This window comes from Crocodylus siamensis, chromosome 1, assembly GCF_052110815.1.
Source record: "Crocodylus siamensis isolate JL-2025a chromosome 1, ASM5211081v1, whole genome shotgun sequence".
NCBI classification, from domain to species: domain Eukaryota; kingdom Metazoa; phylum Chordata; order Crocodylia; family Crocodylidae; genus Crocodylus; species Crocodylus siamensis.
The window spans coordinates 304,395,918-304,418,932 of record NC_143395.1 but is presented as its reverse complement, the minus strand read 5'-3'; the positions used below and the strand labels follow the sequence as shown (position 1 = coordinate 304,418,932).

The 23,015-nt window shown below is 38.3% G+C and overlaps 1 protein-coding gene across 2 annotated transcripts in view; it reads left to right on the top strand.

Moving 5' to 3' along the window:
- CDC16 (cell division cycle 16) overlaps positions 1 to 23,015 on the top strand; it is a 35,957-nt gene that overhangs the window by 3,412 nt on the left and 9,530 nt on the right. Inside the window, exons 2-15 of one of the 2 annotated variants that reach the window (XM_090021620.1) lie at positions 724 to 778; positions 4,305 to 4,402; positions 5,653 to 5,691; positions 7,007 to 7,147; positions 8,233 to 8,392; positions 9,216 to 9,307; positions 10,104 to 10,237; positions 10,921 to 11,000; positions 13,282 to 13,331; positions 15,992 to 16,065; positions 17,326 to 17,451; positions 20,148 to 20,300; positions 21,524 to 21,587; positions 22,871 to 22,932. In XM_090021620.1, the coding sequence (XP_089877746.1) occupies positions 724 to 778; positions 4,305 to 4,402; positions 5,653 to 5,691; positions 7,007 to 7,147; positions 8,233 to 8,392; positions 9,216 to 9,307; positions 10,104 to 10,237; positions 10,921 to 11,000; positions 13,282 to 13,331; positions 15,992 to 16,065; positions 17,326 to 17,451; positions 20,148 to 20,300; positions 21,524 to 21,587; positions 22,871 to 22,932 (1,328 nt within the window). The remainder of the gene's footprint in view (positions 1 to 723; positions 779 to 4,304; positions 4,403 to 5,652; positions 5,692 to 7,006; positions 7,148 to 8,232; positions 8,393 to 9,215; positions 9,308 to 10,103; positions 10,238 to 10,920; positions 11,001 to 13,281; positions 13,332 to 15,991; positions 16,066 to 17,325; positions 17,452 to 20,147; positions 20,301 to 21,523; positions 21,588 to 22,870; positions 22,933 to 23,015) is intronic. The other variant, XM_090021629.1, reaches the window with a different exon arrangement.

Genomic DNA, 23,015 nt, shown 5'->3' with positions numbered 1-23,015 from the left:
TGAGGACCACTCTAAATAGTGAGAGCCTGAGGCAGGCAGGCAGCATGGATAATAACTGTCTGAACTTGAAGGGTTTGGTGGTGTTAAAAGCAATAAAAACAGCAACCTTTTAGTGGGATGTAATGGTAGGTGGTGCTACAGAGAAATGACTACACTTCCTGTTTATACAGTGCTCTTCTAGTTTCATAATGCCCTTTTAGGCTTTATTTATGCAGGTTTCATACAGTTGCTTTTTATCCCAGAAGAAACAGCAAACCACATGTACTGCACAAAAGCTTGAGCGGAGGAAATGTTTTGGTCAAAGATACATGACCCTTTGATCAAAAAGAAAATAAAAAATAAGGTGACAGCAACAAAAGCTGTTTTTACCACAATCTGAAAGATTTCCATTTGTCACAAATAGTATTTTAGTCAACTGCAAGATGTTATATAAATAAATAATACTTTTATATCTTCTGTGTCCCTTATTCCTAAGATTCAAGGCCCCTTCTTTCAAGCCTTGGGTAAATTGCAGGTGTTTGCGAAGTGCATAATTTGGTCTTTGTAAACATGTTAGCGGCTGTGAATTATTTGGTCATCAGTTAATTTAGCGTAAAAAATACAAAAACTAGCCTTCATAGCCATTTGTGAAGATTTTGGTGGTGATGTAGTTACTGTTGGTAATTGTAGAATATCCCAAATATATTTTAAACCAGTCTAAACACTTTTAACATTCTTCTACAGCAACAGTATCAAAGTGCCCTATTTTGGGCAGACAAAGTTGCTTCACTATCTCATGGTAAGTAATCCTTTTTATGTCAGAGTTCATATAATTTAAAATCTTAACTTCATTCAGACTTCTTCCTATTCATTTATTTTTCAGGGACTTGTATATTTGTAGGCTTTTTTGTGTAATGCTCTTCTGTGAATTTCTTTATAATTCTACCTATTCACCTAGTGCATCAATGATTCCATCTTAAAAATCAAGTGAATATAATCCATTCTTCATTCATGCATAACCCTTTTGCCAGGTACTGGGCAGCAGTAACAAGATCTGGGTTCAAATTTAGGGGTAAAGATCAGTTTTTTAAATTTAGCTCAATCCCCCACACAGAAACCTGGGAAAATAAATGTTAATGAGGTGTTCTGATGTGAACAGGCTTCCTCCCTCACAAGCAAATGTTAAATTAAACTAGGTTTTATTACAAGGGGGAGAAGGGGAGCAAATGGGCATCTTAATCAAAACCATAACTATTATAATAGTAACTAAAACTCTACAGAGGTCACAGTTACCAGCAGACCAATTCAGGGAGCTCCCACCTAGTCCAGGCAGATGGGAAGGGAGACTCCCCTAAGGGTGCCATCCAGGGCCTCTACCAGCTGTGGCGGCGAAAGTAGCAAATGCTTGGTAGGAAGGTTCACCTCAGAAACCTTGCTGCTCTTCCCTGCCAGGGGTTGCTGCTCTGCTCTTGGGGCTTTACCACATACACCAGCCAAAATAGCAAGTACTCAGGAGGAAGACCTGCTTTGGATTTACTGCCACTGATGCTGGGGACGCTGCTAGGGCGCAAGGCTGGGGTCCACTGCTCTGGCCACTGGGGTGCATTGGTAGAGATTGCTGCTAGGGAGTGCTGTGCTGACTGCTGCCTCCAGGTGTTACTGCTGCTCCACATCACTGGGGTGGCTACTGCTAGTCCCCTTCAAGTTATGCAAACCCAAGTACTTCTCAGCCTTGACCTTCAGTTTTAACTACCGTGAATGTCAGGCTTTCACTATAAGGTCCTGTGCACAGAAACACTTTTACTTTGAGGAGCTGGTGAACCACAAGGCCGTCCCAGGAATGACTCCTGTCTGGATCTCTTCTTTCCTTACACACACAACTTTGTACTAAAACTGAAGGCCACTCCATTGGATATCTCTGCACAGCTCACAGTGTGGTTTGACCTTTGTATAGCTTTGTATTAACAATGGTTCTGTGCCTACAAACTTCATACATCTGGAAGGGAGGGCTGGTGGACACGATCTGATCCAGCTGCCCTTTACTGGTGCACACTTTTACCTACCCTCAGACAGTATAAACTAAGCCCACAAGAAGTGAAACGGGCATGAATAGCCCACAAAACCTTTATACAAATGAGGCTATACAGATACAGAATATACAAAGTTACCATTATAGAACATAAACATAATCATACATGCAGAACATAAGAAGGATTACACATTTGATTCCTAACCTGAAAATATACTACTTAACTTACAGTGCTCAGTCTTTTTAGCCAATCTTTTTGAAGTACTTCTTCACTTTTCTGAATTTTGCAGGACCCCAGCTTAGAATTGCTGAGTAAGAACTTAAATTCAGCTAGGATTTAATTGATCTAGCTGGTATTAGTTAAGAGTGGGGGGGGCAGGGCCTAACCCTCCTGTGTTCTGCTATTTGCACTGTCTGCCTCGTCCCTGCTCCCCACCATCTGTACCTGAGCAGGCAAGGGAAGCACTTGCTGCTGAGACTGATCCTGTAGCGTCTCACACACCAGCAACCATTGCTGCAGCCACACCCACTGACCTCTGGATTTTGTGAGGGTGAAGGCCAAGAGCTGGGCTACATATCACATCTCTGTCTACATGTCTGCCAGCCTGCTAGAGCATGCTGCTGGGGCATGTGGGAAGGCAGCAGTGATGGCAGCCCTCAAAGAAGCAGCTGTAGGCACCAGTGGGTAGCTGCAGGGGGAGGGAGGAAACGTAGTGCAGGACTGGGAAAGAGAACATTAATGGCCTTGCACACTGGCCAGACAGCACAGGACCCATAAGCAGGGGTGGGCAATTTTATGGGCCCAGGGGCAACATAAGGAGTTTTGATGAATTGTCATGGGCTGGGTGGAGGAGGGAGCAGAGGGCGTGCACAGCAGAGCTCACCCAGGGCCAAGCCCTGCCCCCTCCCACCTGGGGCAGCCCGTGCCACACTCCCACCTGCCAGGCTGTTCCTAGTGCAGCTGCAGCCGCCTGGCTGCTGCTCAGCTCCCCTTCCTGTTCTGTTGTGCTGCTCCAGGCTGGGAGGAAGCTTTAGCCAGGCAGCTCCTTCCCTAGCTCCTGTCTGCCTTTCACCCACTCGGCTGCCTGTGCCAGACCGGTGGAGTGGGTGGAAGGCAGCTGAGAGATGGAGCACTGCAGCCAAGAGCCCTTCAAAAAGTCCAGTAAAGTCATCTCAAAGAAGTCCTTCCAAATCAATACGATTGCTATTTACAATATAAATACATTATGGAACTATATTACTCATCTATAATTGAATACAAAATCCTGGGTTATTTTTGATGAAAATAGGGTATTGGGCCTTGGTTCAGGAACCAATCCCCCGTTTACAACATTGTTTCAGGGAAAATCAGTTCTGAGTTATGTTTTGACTTCAGATGTGGTTTTCAGGAACTAATTGTATCGTAAGTCCAAGGACTGCCTGCAATAATGTGTTTTATCCGTTCCCTTTTCAGTGTAAAATTGTTTCCTACAGTGGCTTCCTAGTGCTTAGTCTGTTTTACATATATAGAACCAGCATTGCTATATTTTCTTTATTTTGAAGAATAGTAAAGTGGTGACAATTCTGAAGACTCTCCCAGTATATCATGACTTAACACAGGTTGCGTGTCACCCAGATTAATTGGATCTTTTTTCCAAATATTTCTTTTCAGTTCTTTATCTACATCTATCTTAAAATGACTTCATATAAATCCTGCAGAAGCTTGAATTACTAATGGTACATACAGTGTAACATATACATAAGTTTTTAAAGGATCTGAGCCTACTAGTATATATCTATAATTTGGAAAAAATTGTTTTATTTAAGAAGCACTTGATTCCACAAAAGTTTTAAGTGGGGGGAAGGGAAGAAGGAATAGATGACTCCTGTGTTTTCTTCTGTGGCCTCATTCAGGGACAGGATCTGCTTATAACAGTTGTGCATGCTGTTTTTCTTCTCTTTATTAATTATATTCCCATTCTATTATGATACGCAAACTGATGGTAGATTGTTTACATTCTTACTTGACAGTTATTGCTTTTGCTGGAGTCCTGGAGGGTGAACTTCAATCTCTTCTTATTTCAGACATGTAACCTAGGGTGCATTTTTAATTATCATGAAGTGAAGGTTTAATTATTAATTTCTAATTCTAGAGATGATTAGTATAAGGAAAAATAGGATAATAACTTTTTCTAATAACCTGAAAATATATGTGCCTTTCAAAAGTTCTGATATTTATAATAAAGTGGTTTAGAATTGTGTTAAATGTAATATAATATATTATGTATAATAATATAAATCTTATATTTTTGTAAAGAGGAACCTCAGGACATCTATTGGCTGGCCCAGTGTCTTTACTTGACAGCACAATATCATAGGGCAGCACATGCCCTGCGATCACGCAAGTTGGATAAGGCAAGTAATTTCAGGCAAGAAGTATGACTTCTGTTTTAAAACAAAACATCTGCTAAGCAGTTGATCTGTGCTAAATATACTATAGGGGGGTTTTTTGCCCCCCTTAGATCTTATGGTCTAAAGAAGAGTGGCCAACCTGCAGCATGGGTGCCACAAGTGACACGGGCAGCCTCTGTGGTGCACAGCAGATTGGGAGGGGACAGGTAGCACAGTACCAGATAGGGTAAGGAACAGAAAACAGTATCAGATCAGACAGAGAGCACAGGGCAGAAACCAGAATGCAGAACAACATAGCAGGTAAGAGAAAGGGATCGAACTAGCACTTGAAGAGGGTGCAGGGCTAATTTGTGGCACTCCTGCTAAAAGGCCTGGCTCTTACTGGTCTAAAGGGAAAATAACTGCATTGTATTGCGTTATGCAGTCTGTAAAAACAAATATAGCCACTTGCTCATGTAGCCACAATGCAAAGAGTAGGACCAACTAAAGTCAGAGAGAATTCTAAAGAGGAAAGAGAGGGACAAATATGAGGAAAGCAAGAAGTTGGTTAAAGGACGTGCTATTCTGTTTCTCCCACTTTGCTAGCGACAGTTATGGAGGCCTGGAAAGGAGAAAGTATTTCTGGAATAAGAGGATTTAAATAATATTGAAGAGCATCACAGGCTGGGTCTGATCATTAATAACTATGATAAGGGAGGTTCTGCTGAGATAGTAAAAGGTTAACCAGACTGCAAGATGCAAAGAAAAGAGAGCAGACTAAATCCAGTAGCTGGGTTAAACAGCATGCTGTATGACTATAAAGTCAAAAGAGAGAAAGGAAATACTGTGAGATATAAAACCATGTTGCAGTAACATAAAATGGGGATGAAAAAATAAAGAGGCTGTGTTAGACCAACTACCACCATGTTGCCAGAAGAGCAGACAGTGAGGCTGCCCTGCCCATGTATCGCTACCACCCAGGTGCTACGTTGCATCTCTGGTATGTTGATATAGAAAGGGGAAAAAGAGTGCCTAATGTGTGCAAAGAGGAATGGAGGGGGAGAAGTTCAAACCAAGGAGATAGAATGATGGCTTGAGAAATCTGGAGTCAAAGATTTAAGTAAATGATGCAAAGGTAGTACCATCTTTAGGTAGATTTTTAGTTAGAAAACGGGTTTTTTCTACAGTAGTAGCTTTTTGCTGTTGAATATTTGGGACATTTGTTTGCAGCTTCTTTAAGTCTAATATAATTTACACTTCTGTTTCTCTCTCAGTTATATGAAGCATGTCGATACCTTGCAGCAAGATGTCATGTAAGTATATATTTTAGTTAATATTAGAAACAAATCGGACTAAACAAAACTGACAATGTAAGTGTGCATCTTGCACATCAGAAGGTTGTAGACTAGAGGAGGGGATATGTATTGGTCTAAATCTGAGGTTTGCAACAATTCACTGAAGCTGTAGGTTCATATTCTCTGATGCTAGTTTTGTTTTGTCATTGTTTTAAGCTAGATTTTTTTTTTTTTTTTTTGGAACCATATTGTTTGGGTCTTTTGAATGAGACCAGAAAATACCAGCACCTCTTTGTTCAGCCCAAATGTTAAAAGTTCTGTGAGTATGGAGTTTGGTTGTTACCCATGCATCAGAATTTCCTTAGTCTACAAGGTTGTTTGTGAGGATGTCCCCCAAAGATGGTTTTGTTTTAGTGGTGCCATAAATACAAAAGTGTTGCATTTGTCTTTATATATGTAGAAGAATGAGTAAAGTAAAACTGAACAACATGTATTTCAGTAGGGTTTTGTATCGTGTTGCAATTTGTTGTTTATTTCAAGATAAATATCTTTAGACTTTTATAATCAGAGGGTGTTGAACTATATGATAAATGCCTATGAATGGTTTAATTTCCAGTTTCTGATATAATTTAATTGTTTGATTGTACAATATAGAAATATTTAATAAACTACTAGTCTACTAGTAATTATTTTTTTAAAAACTACTACTACTAGTGGGGTGCATCTGCACAGGACATTTACTGTGGAACTGCCTAATTAGCTTTGCAGTAAACACCTCAGTGTCTACAGGTGTAGTCTTATTAAACTTCTGTAAACTAATAAACTCTGCAGTAGGGTAGTAGTTGTAAATGCAAGTACTACCTGCTTCAAAGTTTTTTTTAATGCACAGCAGTGCATGTGTAGATGCTGACTTGGCTGGCTGGGGCACAAGAGTGCTTCCGTGTGAGGGCTGCCTGCTGCAATATGTTGAGCCGGGCAGGAGCAGCCCCAGGCTGACAGGCTGACCCCCGGAGGCCCCTGTCAGCCAAGGCTGCTCCAGCCCAACTCAGTGTGCTGTGGTCCTGAGCACATGTTCAGCCAGCATGCCCAGGAGCAATACACTCCAGTGTGATAGTGTTGGAGTTCATTGCTGTGCCTTAATTGCACATGCAGACAAGCATATGGACTACTAGATTATGTTGATAAATTAATCCACAACCAAAATAAAAGGTCTAAATACAAATAATGTCCTAGGTTACTAAAAGCATTTATGCTTTTCTTATGATAATATATTTATTTGTGCTTTTAATTTAAGTTATACATGCTTAAAACCTAATCCTTTTTTTTCCTGTAGTATGCTGCAAAAGAGCATCAACAGGCTCTTGATATTCTTGATATGGAAGAGCCAATCAACAAAAGACTATTTGAGAAATATGTGAAAGATGAAAGTGGGCTCAAAGACTCCAGCAGCGATTGGGAGATGTCACAATCCTCTGTAAGTATCATTTTCTAAATTATCTTATTTTAATTGTTGGAAAAAGTATTTAAGTAGTACAGGTATTTATCAAAGTACTGGCACTGCAATCAGCTTCACTCGTGTTTCCTCAGAAACCTGATTCTGAAATTGGGGTGGTATTATTATTAGTTGCCTTGGTTATTGCCTCTGTGGAATAATTATCTTGGCCAGCCAGTAGTAACAGTCCCATGCAAATGTTTCCTTAGAATTGTTAGCTGAAGATTTAAATTCTAGGCTTGTTGAGTTGTGACTTGAGATTTGACAACATAGGTTCCCTTGCACTGCAGGCTCAGAAAGCAGCAGTCCTCTGCCAATCAAATATTTTAATGAGGTATTACTTTAATTACTTAAGTACTGCTTTCAAGGGGCCATTCCTCATCTGTACTTGAAAGGTAGGAAGTGTATTTAAAGTATAGCAGTTATTCTTGCTTGATTCCATATTTAGACAGACTTGTGCTCTAACCAGAGTTAAAGGTATAAAACAATTTTATTTATAATAATACTGTTTTGTTAACTCCATAAGTTTCTGAAACATGTACGATTTGCTATACAATAAAAAATGTGCTTGGTCCTTACCCAAAATATTTTTTTAAATATTTGAACCAATTCTTAATCTCTCTTTTTTCCCTCATCCTGATTTGGGTATTCTGTTTCATATGCCTAAACTCATATTCCTACCCCCATCCAAACACAAGCAGCTGAATTCTGCTTATTCACACTTAAGCAGTCTCCTACAACCACAGTCATTCTGGGATATCTTATAGTTGTGAAAGAATACATTAAGCCAGTGGTTTCTTCAGTCTTCGTAGGCCCTTGTTTGAAATAGTGACTGCCTACCTTTTTCTAGCATATACTTTACTAGTTCTCATTTTTAGAAACCAGCTACAGTCTTTATATTGGTTTAGCTTATGAATAACATTTTTTTATTTCAAGGTAGTACTAGAAAATCAAATCGCATCATATAAAATGCTTTTTACTTTTCAGGGAGTCCATTTGCTTTGTGCTCAAAACCCAATTGCAAACATTGATTCAGTCTCTGACCTCCAGCCCTGCTTTTCCACCAGATTAAGAGCTCTATATGCCTTTTGCGAGGGAAGATCTATGATGCTTTGGATAATAGAACCCTAGCAACCTACAGCTACAAAGAGGCATTGAAGCTTGATGTTTACTGCTTTGAAGCATTTGACCTTTTAACATCACACCACATGTTAACAGCACAAGAAGGTTTGGAGAACAATACTTATTTTCTAGATGTGAACAAAATTAAACCTCCAGATTCACAGTACTGAATAAAATTAACGTTGCATTACAAATCTTGCGTTAATCGCAAATCTTAGTTCTGAACTAGTTTTGAAAGAATAGCATGTACCCAGTTTTATTTGTATTATTTATCTATTTAACATAACCAGAATCTTTAATATTCTAACTTTCTGAAATTTGCACTTAAACTTTAGATTTCAGCTCATGGGATGCAATCTCTGGGTTATGTTGGGTGATCACTACAGCTTAAAAATCAGCAAAATTCTGTAGCTATTAAGACTTGAAAAGAGCAAAGACAGACCAGCCTCTGTGGCTAGTTTCTCCAGTAACTTCCATGCCCATTACCTAGATTTAGCATCTTTTTTCTCTGTTAGCTCAGTGCCACAGTCCTTTGAAGCCACAAAGCATTATGAGATTACAGTGAAAAGCCAAAAACAGCTATGACACTGTATATGGAAAAGGGTTAAAAATAATTGTTTTATCCAGTGCCCCCCTTTTTCCGTGAAAAACCTTAACCCTAGAGTCAATATAAAACTGTAGATTGTAGTACTTCATCGAGTTGAATTTGACTCAGTTAAGTTCTGTAGAGAAGAATTTAAAAAGTAAGAATTCAGTCATTCACCTTCATGCTTAGAATTACTGTATCATAATGCAGTTGTTTATGATCATTAATAACATGATGCTTTACTTGTCATATTGGAACAGACATTTCAAAACTTTTGTGTTTCTGAGCCCTGTGCATTTTTTACTTGTTTGGGTTTTTTTGTACTTGTTTTAATTTACACAGAAAAAGAACTGCTCGAATCTCTACCTCTTAGTAAACAGTGTATGGAAGAACAAGAATTGCTACATTTTCTGTTTGAGAATAAACTGAAAAAGGTAAAAAAAAAATAAATAACAACTAAAAAAAGGAAAAGCAAAAAAATAAGTTTGAATTGGAAAACTTGTCCTAAATGCTAATTTTATATGATTGTGTTTTGTTTTGAGTTTTTGAAACATCAAAATTAAAAAAACGTATTTTTACTTTTGCTTTTAATTACCTCATGTATTAAATTACCTAATTCATTAAATTATTAAAAGTAATTACTTAATTTATATTACTGCTTTTCATGTATAGAAATATAAAAAAGACAAAGAGTTTCATGTAGACTTTATTTCACAAATTTTATAGTTTTGTTTGATGAAAATCTCTACTTGGCTGACTTGCAGTTTTTTGAGAAACATCCAAATATAGAATAATGCTGTAACAATTGCTTTAATCATGTTGGTGCACTGATGTTTGTTTGTATAAAAGGATGTAAGGGATTTTACAATAAGAATATATTATGTCTAAAGTGCTATTGCTGGAACTGACATCACAGCATTGGCCAACATGGGTCAGTAAGTGCCCTGTCACTCAGCATTGTTCTTTCAGAGACTGCACTTGAAAAACTGGTAATGAAATATCTTTCACTGTCTAAAACTTGTTGACATGAGTCAATGAACTATTAATAAATATTAGTTTTTTACTCAGCGCAGGCCTTCTAAGCACAAGTCAGAATTTAAGAGATCCAGAAAATATATTAAAATACCTTTGAATTATTATCTCAGACGGAACCTAAAAGCAGTTATTATTAAAAAAAAAAAAATTATTCTATACAAATTCTCATGGTTGTTAAAATGCCTTCTTTTTCAGTATAACAAACCTAGTGAAACAGTGATTCCGGAATCTGTAGATGGCCTCCAGGACAATCTGGATGTTGTAGTATCCTTAGCCGAAAGACATTATTATAACTGTGATTTCAAAATGTGCTACAAACTTACATCTGTGTAAGTACATAAAGCAACTGTGATATTTCAAGACTTTATTTCTGCTACTTCTCAGGTCTCATGTAGGAAATATTGTATGATCACAAATATACCCAAATCTATCATTCAGTTGTTTAATGCATCTTTTGCAAATTAATATCATCTCAGCTGAGATAAGTTTCATGGTTTCATGCCAAAGTCCCAGCTGGTTAAGAAACTGTGAAAATAATATATGTTTTGTTTTGAACAAAATACAACAAAATGTGATAGTGTTCTATAAAGCTGCTTTATCTTGAGCTCTAGATTTACTACAGGTTGGTACTCAAAATATTGGTCTTGTAAAATAAAATAAGCTTTCAGCAAAGACAGTGCTGTATTGAATATAATCTTGCTTCCAGCAGAGGCAGGACCTGAGAATGTTGTAAAGGCAGTATACTAAATTTGGCAGCAGAAATATTTGGTTGCTATCCTAATTGCATATTCCATCTGCCAAGTGTTTTGTTAACCAGTTTAGCTAAATTAATTCTATCTGGTTTTAAATCAGCTGTTGTTATGCTAGTAACATCATGTAGCTAGAACATGACTATTGGCTTATTCAAGTGCCAATTGCTTGCAGTATTACATGTTGTTATAACATTATTTTCTTTCTAATTCAGTTAAGTTACATGAACCATTTATTGTATAATATGTTTTGTTTTCAATAGGGTAATGGAAAAAGATCCCTTCCATGCAAATTGTTTACCTGTGCATATAGGGACACTTGTGGAATTGAATAAAGCAAATGGTGAGAATTGTTGTTGACTAACAATTTAATAAAACTCAAATGAATGTAGAGTTTTAAAAGCGTCATGTAGCTAATTTTGACAGTGCCTTTTGAATAGACTTCTCAACAGTCAAGCAGAAAGTAGCATTTTCCACAAATAAACCAAAAAAAGTGAGATTAAGGAAAAATATTTTAAACTTTAAATTAAAAAGTATAAACATTGCAGAGCTGGGTAAGGATCACATGAGTGGTTTTCCTGTGTTTTTAACAGTGTTTCCTGCCTCTTGGGTTATATAGCCAATAAGTTACAGGGAACCAAACTTTTTATTAATGTCTATTGTGTGTTGAATACTGTGGTAAATGTAGGTTTATTTTCCTTCCAAAAATTAAAGAAAATATATTTTTGACAAATATAAGAGGGAAATTTTTAAGAATGGCTACTTGTGACCACAAAATTTGTGGATAGATCTATTGTGTTTTTCAGGGAGGATCAGATTTATTTTCTGTAGAGTGAACTGCCTGCAGACAGAGACTGTTTCATAAGTTATCTCTTCCTATTTGCAGTTATAAACACTGCTTCAATTATTATCCTGTTCCTAACCATGGAGCCTTTTTATGATGGTTACATCAATAGTTTAGCTACAGTTTGTTTCCAGATTCTTTCCAAGAAGGGCTTGGAAGTATTTGGAAACGATCTGAAATGAGAATGAGGACCTGACATCAAATGGCCTTCAATCTTTCAGTGTATTAATCTGAAATAAAGCATGAAAATTCCACTTTCGTACAAACAGGTAGGCCATTACATATGCTAGTGTATCTGTTATATGCAGTTGGTGTACTTCGGATTCTTTAATTGCAAGAGTCAACCTTTTTTTTTTTTTTTTAATTTGGCCAGTAGTCTACTTTTTCTGAGGGTCAGTTGAGAGCCACTTCTATAAGAAGTGACTACTGTGAACAGAATTTTTATAATAGGCCTCGATTTAAAGTTTTGAACTGGAGGTAAGAACTCCAGTGCTGAGACTTGCACTGTGGATCTTTCATTACATTTAGAGAAGAAGGTTTTGGTGTTACTCCTTCCCATGGGGAGGAGAAGACCTGGGGAAAGCGGGGTAGTGTTGTTGCACTTTGTAAGTGTTATTGATAGTAAAGTGCTGGAACAGGTTACTCAGAAAGGTTGTACAGTCTCCATCGTTGAACATTTTTAAGACCTGGGCAGACAAAGCCTTGGCTGGGATGATCTCACTGGGGATGGTCTTGCTTTGAGGAGGGCGTTGAACTAGGTGACCTCCTGAAGTCTCTTCTAACCCTAATTTTCTATGATTCTATATAGTTATGGTTTTATTTATTAAAGTTATTAAGTGATAAAACACTTCAGCATTATTTTTATTCAACATACAGAAACGTTGATTACGTGTTTAGCTCCTTGATCTCTTAATTATAGTGTTTAAAGAATTCTGGCTCAGAATTACTAAGTTATCTTACATTGTCAGTGTTGAAAGTAGAAACAAGTCAGTGTAGTTAATTTATAAGAAGCTGAACTTTTAAAATTATTTCAAGTATATGTGGCAATGTTTTTTGAAAATGTAATACTATACTTCAGCTGACTATGTTCTAATTTGCTTAATATTAGGTAGGCTAGGATTTTCTTAATAACCTGGTTAAGCTGAGATGCACAACTCCTTGTCTGTTATGCTCTTCCCATACTCAGGTTGGAAACTGACATCTCATTTGAGGTGATCATGACTCAACCAGATTTTAACTTGGGTAAAAGCACAAGTGGCATAGCCATTTATACATGTAGGTTTTCCAAGATGCATTGCTGCCCCTCTAACAAGTCTGTCCTGGGGTGACTGGCAGTTAACTTGAATGAGCTGTGGTTGATTTTCAGACATACACAGCATTGTCTTAGGGGAAAAATATTATCACATTGTACCTCACTTACTTCACAGGTACTTAAAGTGGGACAATGGACTTGTGTGTCTGTGGGATCCTGGGGCAAGCAGCTTTCTCTTGGGAGAAATGCTATCTATATGCATCTACAGTGCTTTCAATTTGTATTCAAATACACACAAACTTATTCAAGCTTTAGGTTTTGTAAAAATAGATTAAAATACAAAGTTAAAGGGTCATTTTTTTAAGTATCTGTTTCAAGAGTAAAATGTTTAGCTCTGAGTTTATAGACTAACTTTCAACACGTAGTGTGAGATGCATGTAATGATACTTTATAACTATATGGTGTTCAGAATTGCCTTTTGTTTAATGTACTATAATTTTCTCTCCCCCCACCCCCTACCCTTTACAGAGCTTTTCTATCTTTCTCATAAATTGGTGGATTTGTACCCAAACAATCCTGTAAGTTTTTACTTTTCTTTTTAAATTAAAAAAAATCTTTATGTGAAATATATTTAACCTCAGGAATTGATCAAGGTTTTAAATCTAGTTTTAAAATACCTAATATTTAAACGATTCAATCTAAAATAGAATATTTTATGCTTCTGAATATAAGCACTCAAGAATTTTCTGTCATGTCAGATATTATTTAACTAATTCTTTTAAACTTCTGTGATGATGAGGGTCTTCATCATTTTTAGGAGTTTTGTTATATGGTTTAAGCCACTTTTTGAAAAGTCTTAGTCAACTTTCTGCTCCTTCATGTTGGAGATTGTGTACAGGGAAAGCATGCTTTACTACTTAGAATTGTTTTCTGTGCTTTTGATTAATTAACCAAAAAGGCTTTAACTTTTAAAACTTTCAGACTTGGCATCAGTGAGAACTTACTTTTAGATGGTTGAAGAAATGTGGTGTATAAATATCAATATTATGACAGTTTAAAAGTATACTGTGCAGGCAGTTTGCTGCTTTCTACTTATTTAAGGACATTCAGGTGTGCTGTTCCAGATGTACATATATCTGAAGCAGTTTACGTCTGAAAAAAGCATATCTGTATGTACGCCACCTTTCTGCTTTCCTGTGAAATATGAATTTTCATTTCTACCTAGGAGAAATATTACAATCTTTGTAGTCTTCTGTGTCTGAGGAAGGGTGTGTGCGCCCAAAAGCTTGCAAATAAAGATGTTTATTTTGCAACTATCTAGTTGGTCTAATAAAAGGTATCACCTCCCCAGGAGTTCTGATTACTTTTTTATTCATGTGTACACATTCAAATGAGCATCCTATATAAATCTGAAACTTATTGAAGTGTTGTCATAATTGATAAGTGAAGTTCAGATATATTTGTATGCTTACATATGAGTTGCATTTGTTCATGATTGATTGATTTTTCTCTTTTAGAAAACAAATTTTAAAAAGCTAATACAAAGTTTACATCAAGTGTGCAAAATTCAAAGCCTTCCAGGGTTACTACTGTGTAGCTTTACTTGTGGGCTGCAAACTTGTATCCAAAACTTTGTGTATTCTCACATACCACATGCCTCCAGATAAGATATGCACCTCCTTTTTAGAAGGTAAAATGTAGAGGAAAAACTATTTTTCTGGAGTCCTGCCCTACAGCTGGCTGCTTTTTGTGGAGGCAGTGCTGCAAGATGGCTGCCAACTTTTTTCTGAGACAGCAAGCATAAGGGTTGTGTTTTAATATTAACCTTTTCACAGTTAGTCACAAAGGCAAAAGAGAGAGCTGGTATATCTTGGGGTTGATTGTCCCAGACAGTTTGATGCAGCCACCATTGATATCTCAGGACAGTCATAACACACAGTGTAATTTGCAGCTCAGATGGCAGTTAACTCAAATTAACTGCTGTTGTCCCGGAGAAAAGGTGTTATCTCTGAACTTCACAGGATCCTAGGAAGAAATTAGATGTGTGTTTTAATCCAAATTTGACAGAGTCTATGAAAGGGTTAACACTGCATTTCACTCTCTTTCCTGCTTGCTGCCTGAAAGAGAAGCTGGCAGCTCTCTTACAGTACAGCATCTCCATGCTTCTGGTCTTGCATGCTTCTGTTCTTGCAAAGATAAAAAAAAAAAATAAGCTTCCTCATTTAAGAATACATATGGTATGTGGTATGTGAATACATATGGTACTGTTGAGCTTCAAGAATTTCCTGAACCTGAGGACTGTGAATATGTCCTTTTTGTGGTACTAAACGCTTGATGGAAATTTAGATTTCAATTTAACTTTTTCTGCATCACATTTCAGGTGTAAGGGATCTTCATCATGTCTGCAAAATTTTTCTAGGATTTTTAATTATGAACTGAGCCTCAGAGCCTCCTCTGACTTGATCTGGCAGTTAGCTTTCGGGATTAGCTTCATGGGATTCCAGATTCAGACAGGGACAGCAGTGGCAGCACATGGGTTCCTCCTTCCAGTGCCTGCATCTTGTCTGATTACCTTCCTCCACATCCCTCCCTGGAGTGTCTTCTGCTGCACTGGAGCAGGGCCTGGAAGGAGGAACCTGCATTCCTCTGTCACTGTTATCCCTGGCCAAGCCCAGCACCCTGTGAGCCACTCTGTGTTGTCCACAGTTGGAGCAGAGCTGGTGGGGGGAGGGGGACTCTGGGTCTCCCCCGTGCCTGCATCAGCTGTGGACAGTGGCAGGAGGGGAGTGTGGGTCCTTACTTTCAGTGCCTGCTTTTGGCTAGTGGAGATCACAGTAGGGAAGTGACAGGTGCAGAAAAGGGAAACCTTCCCACAGCTACCAGTGTCCTCACAGTACCCTACACAGCTGTAGCCTGTCCCTGGAGCAGGGCAGCCGTAGATTTGGGGCTCCACCTGCACCAAAGTTTGTCTGAAACAGCAGTGCAAGGGGGAAGGAGTGCATCTGCCTTACTGCACTCCGCTGGATCTGTCCTTGGCTGTACCTGATTTGAGTCATGTGAACATTGTTATTCCATGTATAAGCCTGTCTAAAATGGATGAGTTACAGATCATTCAATTGTTTATATATATAGTGAAAATAGAACTATTCTTGTTCTGTATCATTACTTTTAGTGTTGTGCGAGTTTAGCCACTTTTATATGCATTTTAATACTGCTTTATTTTGAATTTTATGTTTAGGTCTCATGGTTTGCTGTAGGATGTTACTATCTCATGGTTGGCCACAAAAATGAGCATGCCAGAAGGTATCTCAGGTAAGAACTTATTACTTGATAGCAGTGTAGTCTATGTGATTTTTTTTTTTTTTTGCCAGAGCAGTATTATTCAGTACTTAATTCTCAAGTAAAGGGTATAGACAAATGTACATTTGAGCTGCTCTGGAGTATGCAGCAGCTTTTACAATCAGCTGTTATATTTTCATGATCCTGTAGCAATATAAATTAGCTTTAACACCCCAACTTTAGCCTTGAGTGGAGAAAGGTTAAAGATGGAGTGGTTCAGCTACACTTCTATGGCTATAGAATCATTCAGATATAGCACTTGTATTGTAACAGCTTATATCAATATCCTTTAATAGGAATAGAATTTGTCTGTCTATACACAACAAATAGTTAATAATTAGAGTATTATGAAAGTTCCTGGATGTCTGTATTTACTTGCAATAAATCTAGGTATCCTAGCTCTCGCTAAAATATCCTGTATGTATTGACCCTTTTGATACAGTAGTTAACATGATACCATCTAAATTATATCGAAAAATGTGTACAGTTTGACTCCAAATCCTCTATCCAGTTATCATTCTGTTGCTAATGGACCCATTTCCTGCATCCTATATGCTTCCAAGCCAGTTGGGCTGGTTCTTTCTCTATCTCTTCGACTCTACGGCATAGTCTGAGCTTTATGAATCTTATGTCTTCCCATATAAAATAAACAGCACCATTCAGCTGTATCTTAGATAGCAAAAAAAGGTACACTTCAGGCTTCCCTCCCCCACAAGCCCTCAGTTTCTTAAATATGCCCCTTTAGAGTTTTACATAAGCACTCCCTTAGGAAACAACAGGGCAGGAAAATGGAAAACATGCTTATCTGAGAAATTTCTCAACTACAGTGACTTTGCAGAGCACCCACAATTACAAATCTCTGGAATGACAAAAGTGTTCCTTTCATCAGAACTTGCCCTTTCAGTGTGAATCTGTGGTTCATCAGCATTTCAGGCTGGGTAGTTCTAGTCCTATATATCCTTTGCACATTCTTCAAGTGGCATGGTCAGTTTCCTGAACAGATCAGATTCTTGGTCTTAAACAGAGCCTTCATCTGAATATAGTTTGCTCATACTGAAGTATAGCAGGAATTAATCCCCTAAAGTGACAAGAACTAATTGTAACAGTGGATTATCAGAATTCTAAATACAACCTCATTGTTAAAAACTTAACACTTTAGAAAAATGTGCAGGTACACAAATGGCTTTACTCTTACTCATTTTGATTAATATAATCATTTGATTGCTTTTTTAGCAAAGCCACTACGCTTGAGAGAACCTATGGACCTGCATGGATAGCATATGGGCATTCATTCGCAGTTGAGAGTGAGCATGACCAAGCAATGGCTGCCTACTTCACAGCAGCACAACTGATGAAAGGGTACGTCAGAAGTGGATTGTGCTATTTTATATGTAATAAAATTCTGGGAAGTTTAAAAAACTGTCCAAAAGTATTGTAGGAGTATGTTCTCTTCATTTACCAGTAAAAATACACTTAGGGCTAAACAGAAAACAAGAGAGGAAAAGAATAGGAACTTTTTTTTTTCAAATTCTGGTACACGTTGAATACATCATTTTTGTCTAAGTGTTTCTTCTCACTGGTTTCTCATCTAAATACGACTTATTTCCTGTGGTTAACAAGATTTCTCCATTTTCTACATACTGTACTCAGTTTGACTTCTAGGACTTAATGCAAGATATTCAGCCCAGACCCACATGTTGAGGTTTTTGCATAAAGCAAGAGCTCACTCATTTCTGAATTAGCAGGAGAGAGTCAAGGTCTCTTGGACAAGACCAAGTACTGAACCCCCATTGCCTTTTTCTAATTGTTTGGGATAAATTTTCTCCTGCCTCTAGCTAATCTAGTTGGTCTTTTTGGTCTAACTCAAGGTGCTCAACCCCTGGCCCATGAGCCAAACCCGGCCTGTGGAGCCATGGCATCCAGTCCATGGGGTTCCCCATGGGTCGGAAGATTTGGAGGTGGGGAGCAGTGACAATTAATACTGCCATCACTCCCCCATTGCTAAATTCCTATACCCCAAGTTGGCTGGGTCAGGGCTTGGTAGGGCCCCTTTCTTTTGTGCAGCTGGATTTTGGCTGGACCATACTTCCTTCTCCCCTACAAGGCTGGATTGGAGCTGGGCCACTCCCACTCCCCCTCCCCCTCCGTGGCTGGTTTGGGGCTGGGCTGCTCACATAACTGCTCTATGCACCAGATGCCAGCTCTGGCCTGTGAATAGACCTGGCACCGCCCATTCAACCCATAGGACAAAAAGATTGAGCACTATTGATCTAGTTTGTAGGAGTCTATACCGTGCTGTTGGAGTTTGAGCTCTACTGCAAGTGATACTTGAAAGGAATTTCATAGTTGCATGCAACACTTTTTTAAAAATCTTTTATCTTTTAAATTAATTTGCAACCTAGGACTTAATTTTAACACAACCCTATGTTAAAAAAGGTTGTTTAGGTTGTAAAATCATGCATTTTCACGTTAGACTTTGTCAGATGTCTGGCTGCATGTGGGGCATTAATTGTGCTCCTTCCTGTATGTATTGTAATATGATTATAATTTCATAACTGCATACAATGTGCCTCTTATCTTATTTGGGATGGATGTATAAAAAGAGAAAAATTAAGGTTGGCTGCACAATTTTGTTTCCTGGCCCAGTTCAAAATAAGCAGAATATAAATTAGGTAAATGAAACTCCCCTGAAGTTTTATGTGAATTGCCTATATTTCATTGCATATTAGAAGCTGCTATTAAGTTGAATAACTGTTCCATTTTATTCCAGAGGTAGTAGCAAACAAAAATAATAGTAGATTAATGGATCCTTGTATACATGCAACATTTGGGGATACAGTGTACTGTAGTCTATTTGCATGTATACATTGGATAATGACATCATTAAGTTATTTGTGTGACGATGCCAGTCATAATTTTTTTTGCCTGTTGCTTAAACCAGGCGTGTTCAACCTGCCCCGACACAGCATCATCCATCCTTCAGGTCTGTGGGGAGTCCTGTGGCTGTGGCCCTGTTTATCAATTCAAGTGCATGGAGCAGTGTGAGGTCCAGTCCTGGTGTGCATGGACCCCTAGAGCCTGATCCTTGAACATGGGATTGGGCAAGTGTGCAGGTGTTGCTGAGCCCTGGGATCCATCCTGGGATCAGGCAACAGCAGCCCGCCGACTGGCCCCATGTTCCTCATCTGGTCCATGGGGCCAAAGGTTGAGCACCACTGGCTTAAACTATAACAGATTTCAGTTACCCACATACTGGTGAAGTTCTTAAACCTTTTAAGCACATAGCATTTTTCAGGCCCACTCCTGCTTTGCATTGTGAATATAATAGTAATTTGCCTTGTGACACAAATAGTGAACAGAAAGCAACTGTTGAAGAGCTGCTGTTAGAAGCCGTGAGAACTAGGCAGTTTGGGGTGTGAGGGAGGGTGCTATTAGAAGGTTTAAAATAAGGAGAAATAGCAGCCCTGAAACTTGCTAGCTTCCCTTATTTTCAAGGCTTCTAATAGCAACCCCACATTTACTATTAGACCTATGACAATGATTGTAATCGGGCAGTTTTGGAACTGCTACTACCAGGGCCCTGACGGCACTGTGTACTTAAATAAGAATTGTTTCAGTAAATGCATACCTTTCCCCCTCTAGTCCTGAGGCTGAGGTGTTGCATCTATGAAATGGAATACTAACTACAGGATTATCAGTGTCCATCTATCTTTTTCAGTTTATAGGTGAAAAAAAAAACCTAGATTACACTCAGAATTAATTTGGGGAAAGTTAGGAAAATATCCACAGTGATTTCCAGACTAAAATAGTATTAAACGTAATGATTTTTTTTCTTGTTAACTAGCTGGATCGGGCTGTTTTTCCTCAGAAAATAACCGTTCAGTATAGGACTCTGGGAATCCATTTTGCATGGTAGTGTTACATGTAAATATTTTTAAATATTCATTATTTAAGATATACTGAAAACATTTAAGTTTTGTGATGCAGTTTATAAGATTTTTGGAAACATTTTCCATGCTGAGTATAAATATATGAAATGTCCTGTTGTCTTGTAGCTGTCATTTGCCAATGCTGTACATTGGACTGGAGTATGGTTTGACCAACAACTCAAAGTTAGCCGAAAGGTTTTTCAGCCAAGCCTTAAGCATTGCACCTGAAGATCCTTTTGTTATGCATGAAGTCGGAGTGGTTGCATTTCAAAATGGAGAGTAAGTAATGGAATAAATAGGTCTATTTTATTAAGTAATGTGTTCAGCTCACCATGGAAATAATACAAGTTCAAGACTCTGGTGCAGTGCAGGAGCTGGTACTGCCTGCCGTTGCATCAGAGCCAGTTCAAGATTGCCAACAGCACGGACCTTACTCATTTCGTGGATCGAGTGACACCCTCTCCTGGGCTTCGCTTCCTGTGACTTCCACTGCCAGTGGCAGGAACCTAGCTGGCCCCAGCATGCCAGGGGCAGGCACTCCCAAGATGGGCAGCAGGGGGAATATTGCAGGCAGGGCACAGGCTCTAAACATTGGGAGTTACTTGTCTTCATGGACAGACATGAGCTTCAGCACCCTGTGCTAGGGTTAGTACCGTGGGGCTGGGGGAGGCCTCTGCTGGCTCCAGACCTGTCCAAAGTGGGCTAAGATCATAGTAAGCATTACCATGCAACAGCTCAGGACATTTTTTTTAATATGGAACAATAATGCTTATAATGATTTCAGATTGAATATATGCAAAATCCCATGCAGTGAGGTCCATAGAGATCAGTCAGCTGTCTCTTGATTTCATGCTAAAGGTAACTAAATGTTTGAACTCATATTTGTCATAGAATAGAGCAGGGTGTCAAACTCATGCCAGGCCAGATCCAGACCTCGGGGCCCCTTAGGCTAGGTCCATGGGGTCAGCACCAGCTGTTGTGGGTCTGGTGGCAGTAGAGAGTATCTGGGAACTGTAAGGTGAGACAGTTCTGAATCAGGCTTCATACTCCCAACTTCAGGTAATGCTGTGGGCTGGATTTGACCCATGAGCCATATATATTTGTCAACCCTGGAATAAAGTATTATATAATAAACTTGGCAAATCAGGAAGTATCATAAATATTCTGCAGAAATGAACAAATATAAAAAGATTGTTTACTTGGGTCACCTTTTTAGTTGGGGATATGTGGGATGAAGAATTTAATGCATGTCCTTGGACTGTATTCTGTTTTAATTCTTGTTCGCTGCATCAGATTTAACTTAATATTCCTTTCTGGACAAGGTATTGTTAAATGTGGCTTTTGCCTTTAATTTATGAGAATAGTTGTTTGTAATAAACAATGTAAAAGTAACTTATTTTTCTATTACAGATTTTTCACAATTTCAAGGGGAAAGGACTGTTTATTAGAATCATGTAGTAGCTACTTTATAATTCCATTATTTATTTATTTATTTACTGTAGCTGGAAAACTGCAGAGAAGTGGTTTCTTGATGCATTAGAGAAAATCAAAGCTATTGGAAATGAGGTGTGTGCTAAATTAAAGTGTATTTAATTTCATACTGAAGTATTTATTAAAATTCCAGGGTCTTGTATTATTCTGCTTTATATAAATGGAACATTAAAATAAATTAAACAAGTTCTAAAACATGATCCTTCCCAACAATATAAGCCTCTGGCCGTTCAATTTTGGCATTATTTAAAACATGAGGATACTATCGCATATTTTGTTTTAGCTTTTCCCATGATATGTAGAACAAGCCTCTGGATGAAATCAGAAAGCAATACATTATAATGTATGCCTCTGATACAGTGGGAAGCAGAATCTAGGTCTGATTCCCAGTCATAGTTTTAATTTCTAGGCTAAGGGTTGGCAACCTACAGCTTGCTGGCCAGATCTTTCAAGCCGGGGCTTCAGCAGTGACATTTCAGCAGTAACATTGTGGAGGAGGGGGGTTGCCTGCACTGTGGCTGGGTAGTGGGAGAAGCTGTAGTTCCCCATTTAGACAGGCTGCCCCATCTTAAACCCCTGTTGGGTAGTTTCAGCCTACCACTCCTGAACATTGCTGGTCTCTGTCATAGACCATTCTTTTCATATCTATGTTATTGTCAACACAGATAACTCATTGCAGCAAAGTAGCAATACAAATATCCACTTTTTCAAACATTAGACAGTCGTAAAAATCAAGAATAGCATTTATAGTTGTACTGCCTGCAATAAAGCTCTGGGACTTTGTATGCTATTTAAAAGGATAGGTTAGTGTCTAACATCAAAATGAAATTTTCCTCTATGCTGTTCTTATATGTCTATGAGAATGTTGTTGGACGTCTTCAAAGAACAGACAAATACTAGGAAAGATGCACTAGGGTGCACTAGTCTTCCTGCAAGCATAAGAAATGCAAGAACCTGTAAAATACAATGAAACTGGGGAAGAAGGTTCACATTAAGTAAATAAGTAGTTCACTGGGTGACATCTTTGCTAATTTTACCTGTAAAATGCTTTTTTTGGCAGTAGGGAAGGTATGCTTAATGTTAAAGAGATTTAAAATGTTTGTCACCTTTTCATTTTCCATGGATATATTGCCTTCTACACCTCTCTTCAAATTGGGGATTATGACACCCAAAGGGGACTGAGAGTCTCAAGGAAATTCAGTTGTAGTAGTGTTTGGGCTTGTGTTAGAAATAAGGTCACCTGCATAAAAAGATTGGGGACCCACTGACTTACTGTTACTAGAGAAATCAACATAACAGGAAGATTTACCTGAAGGCTGCCAAGCATATGCTAATAGGATTGATGGAATATTTTTCAGGTAACAGTTGACAAGTGGGAGCCTTTACTGAACAACTTAGGACATGTGTGTAGAAAGCTGAAGTAAGTTGAAAAACTGAAATGTTTTAAGGCTACGTTTACCTAATACACTGTAAAATCATACGCTACATTGGTTCACTTCATAA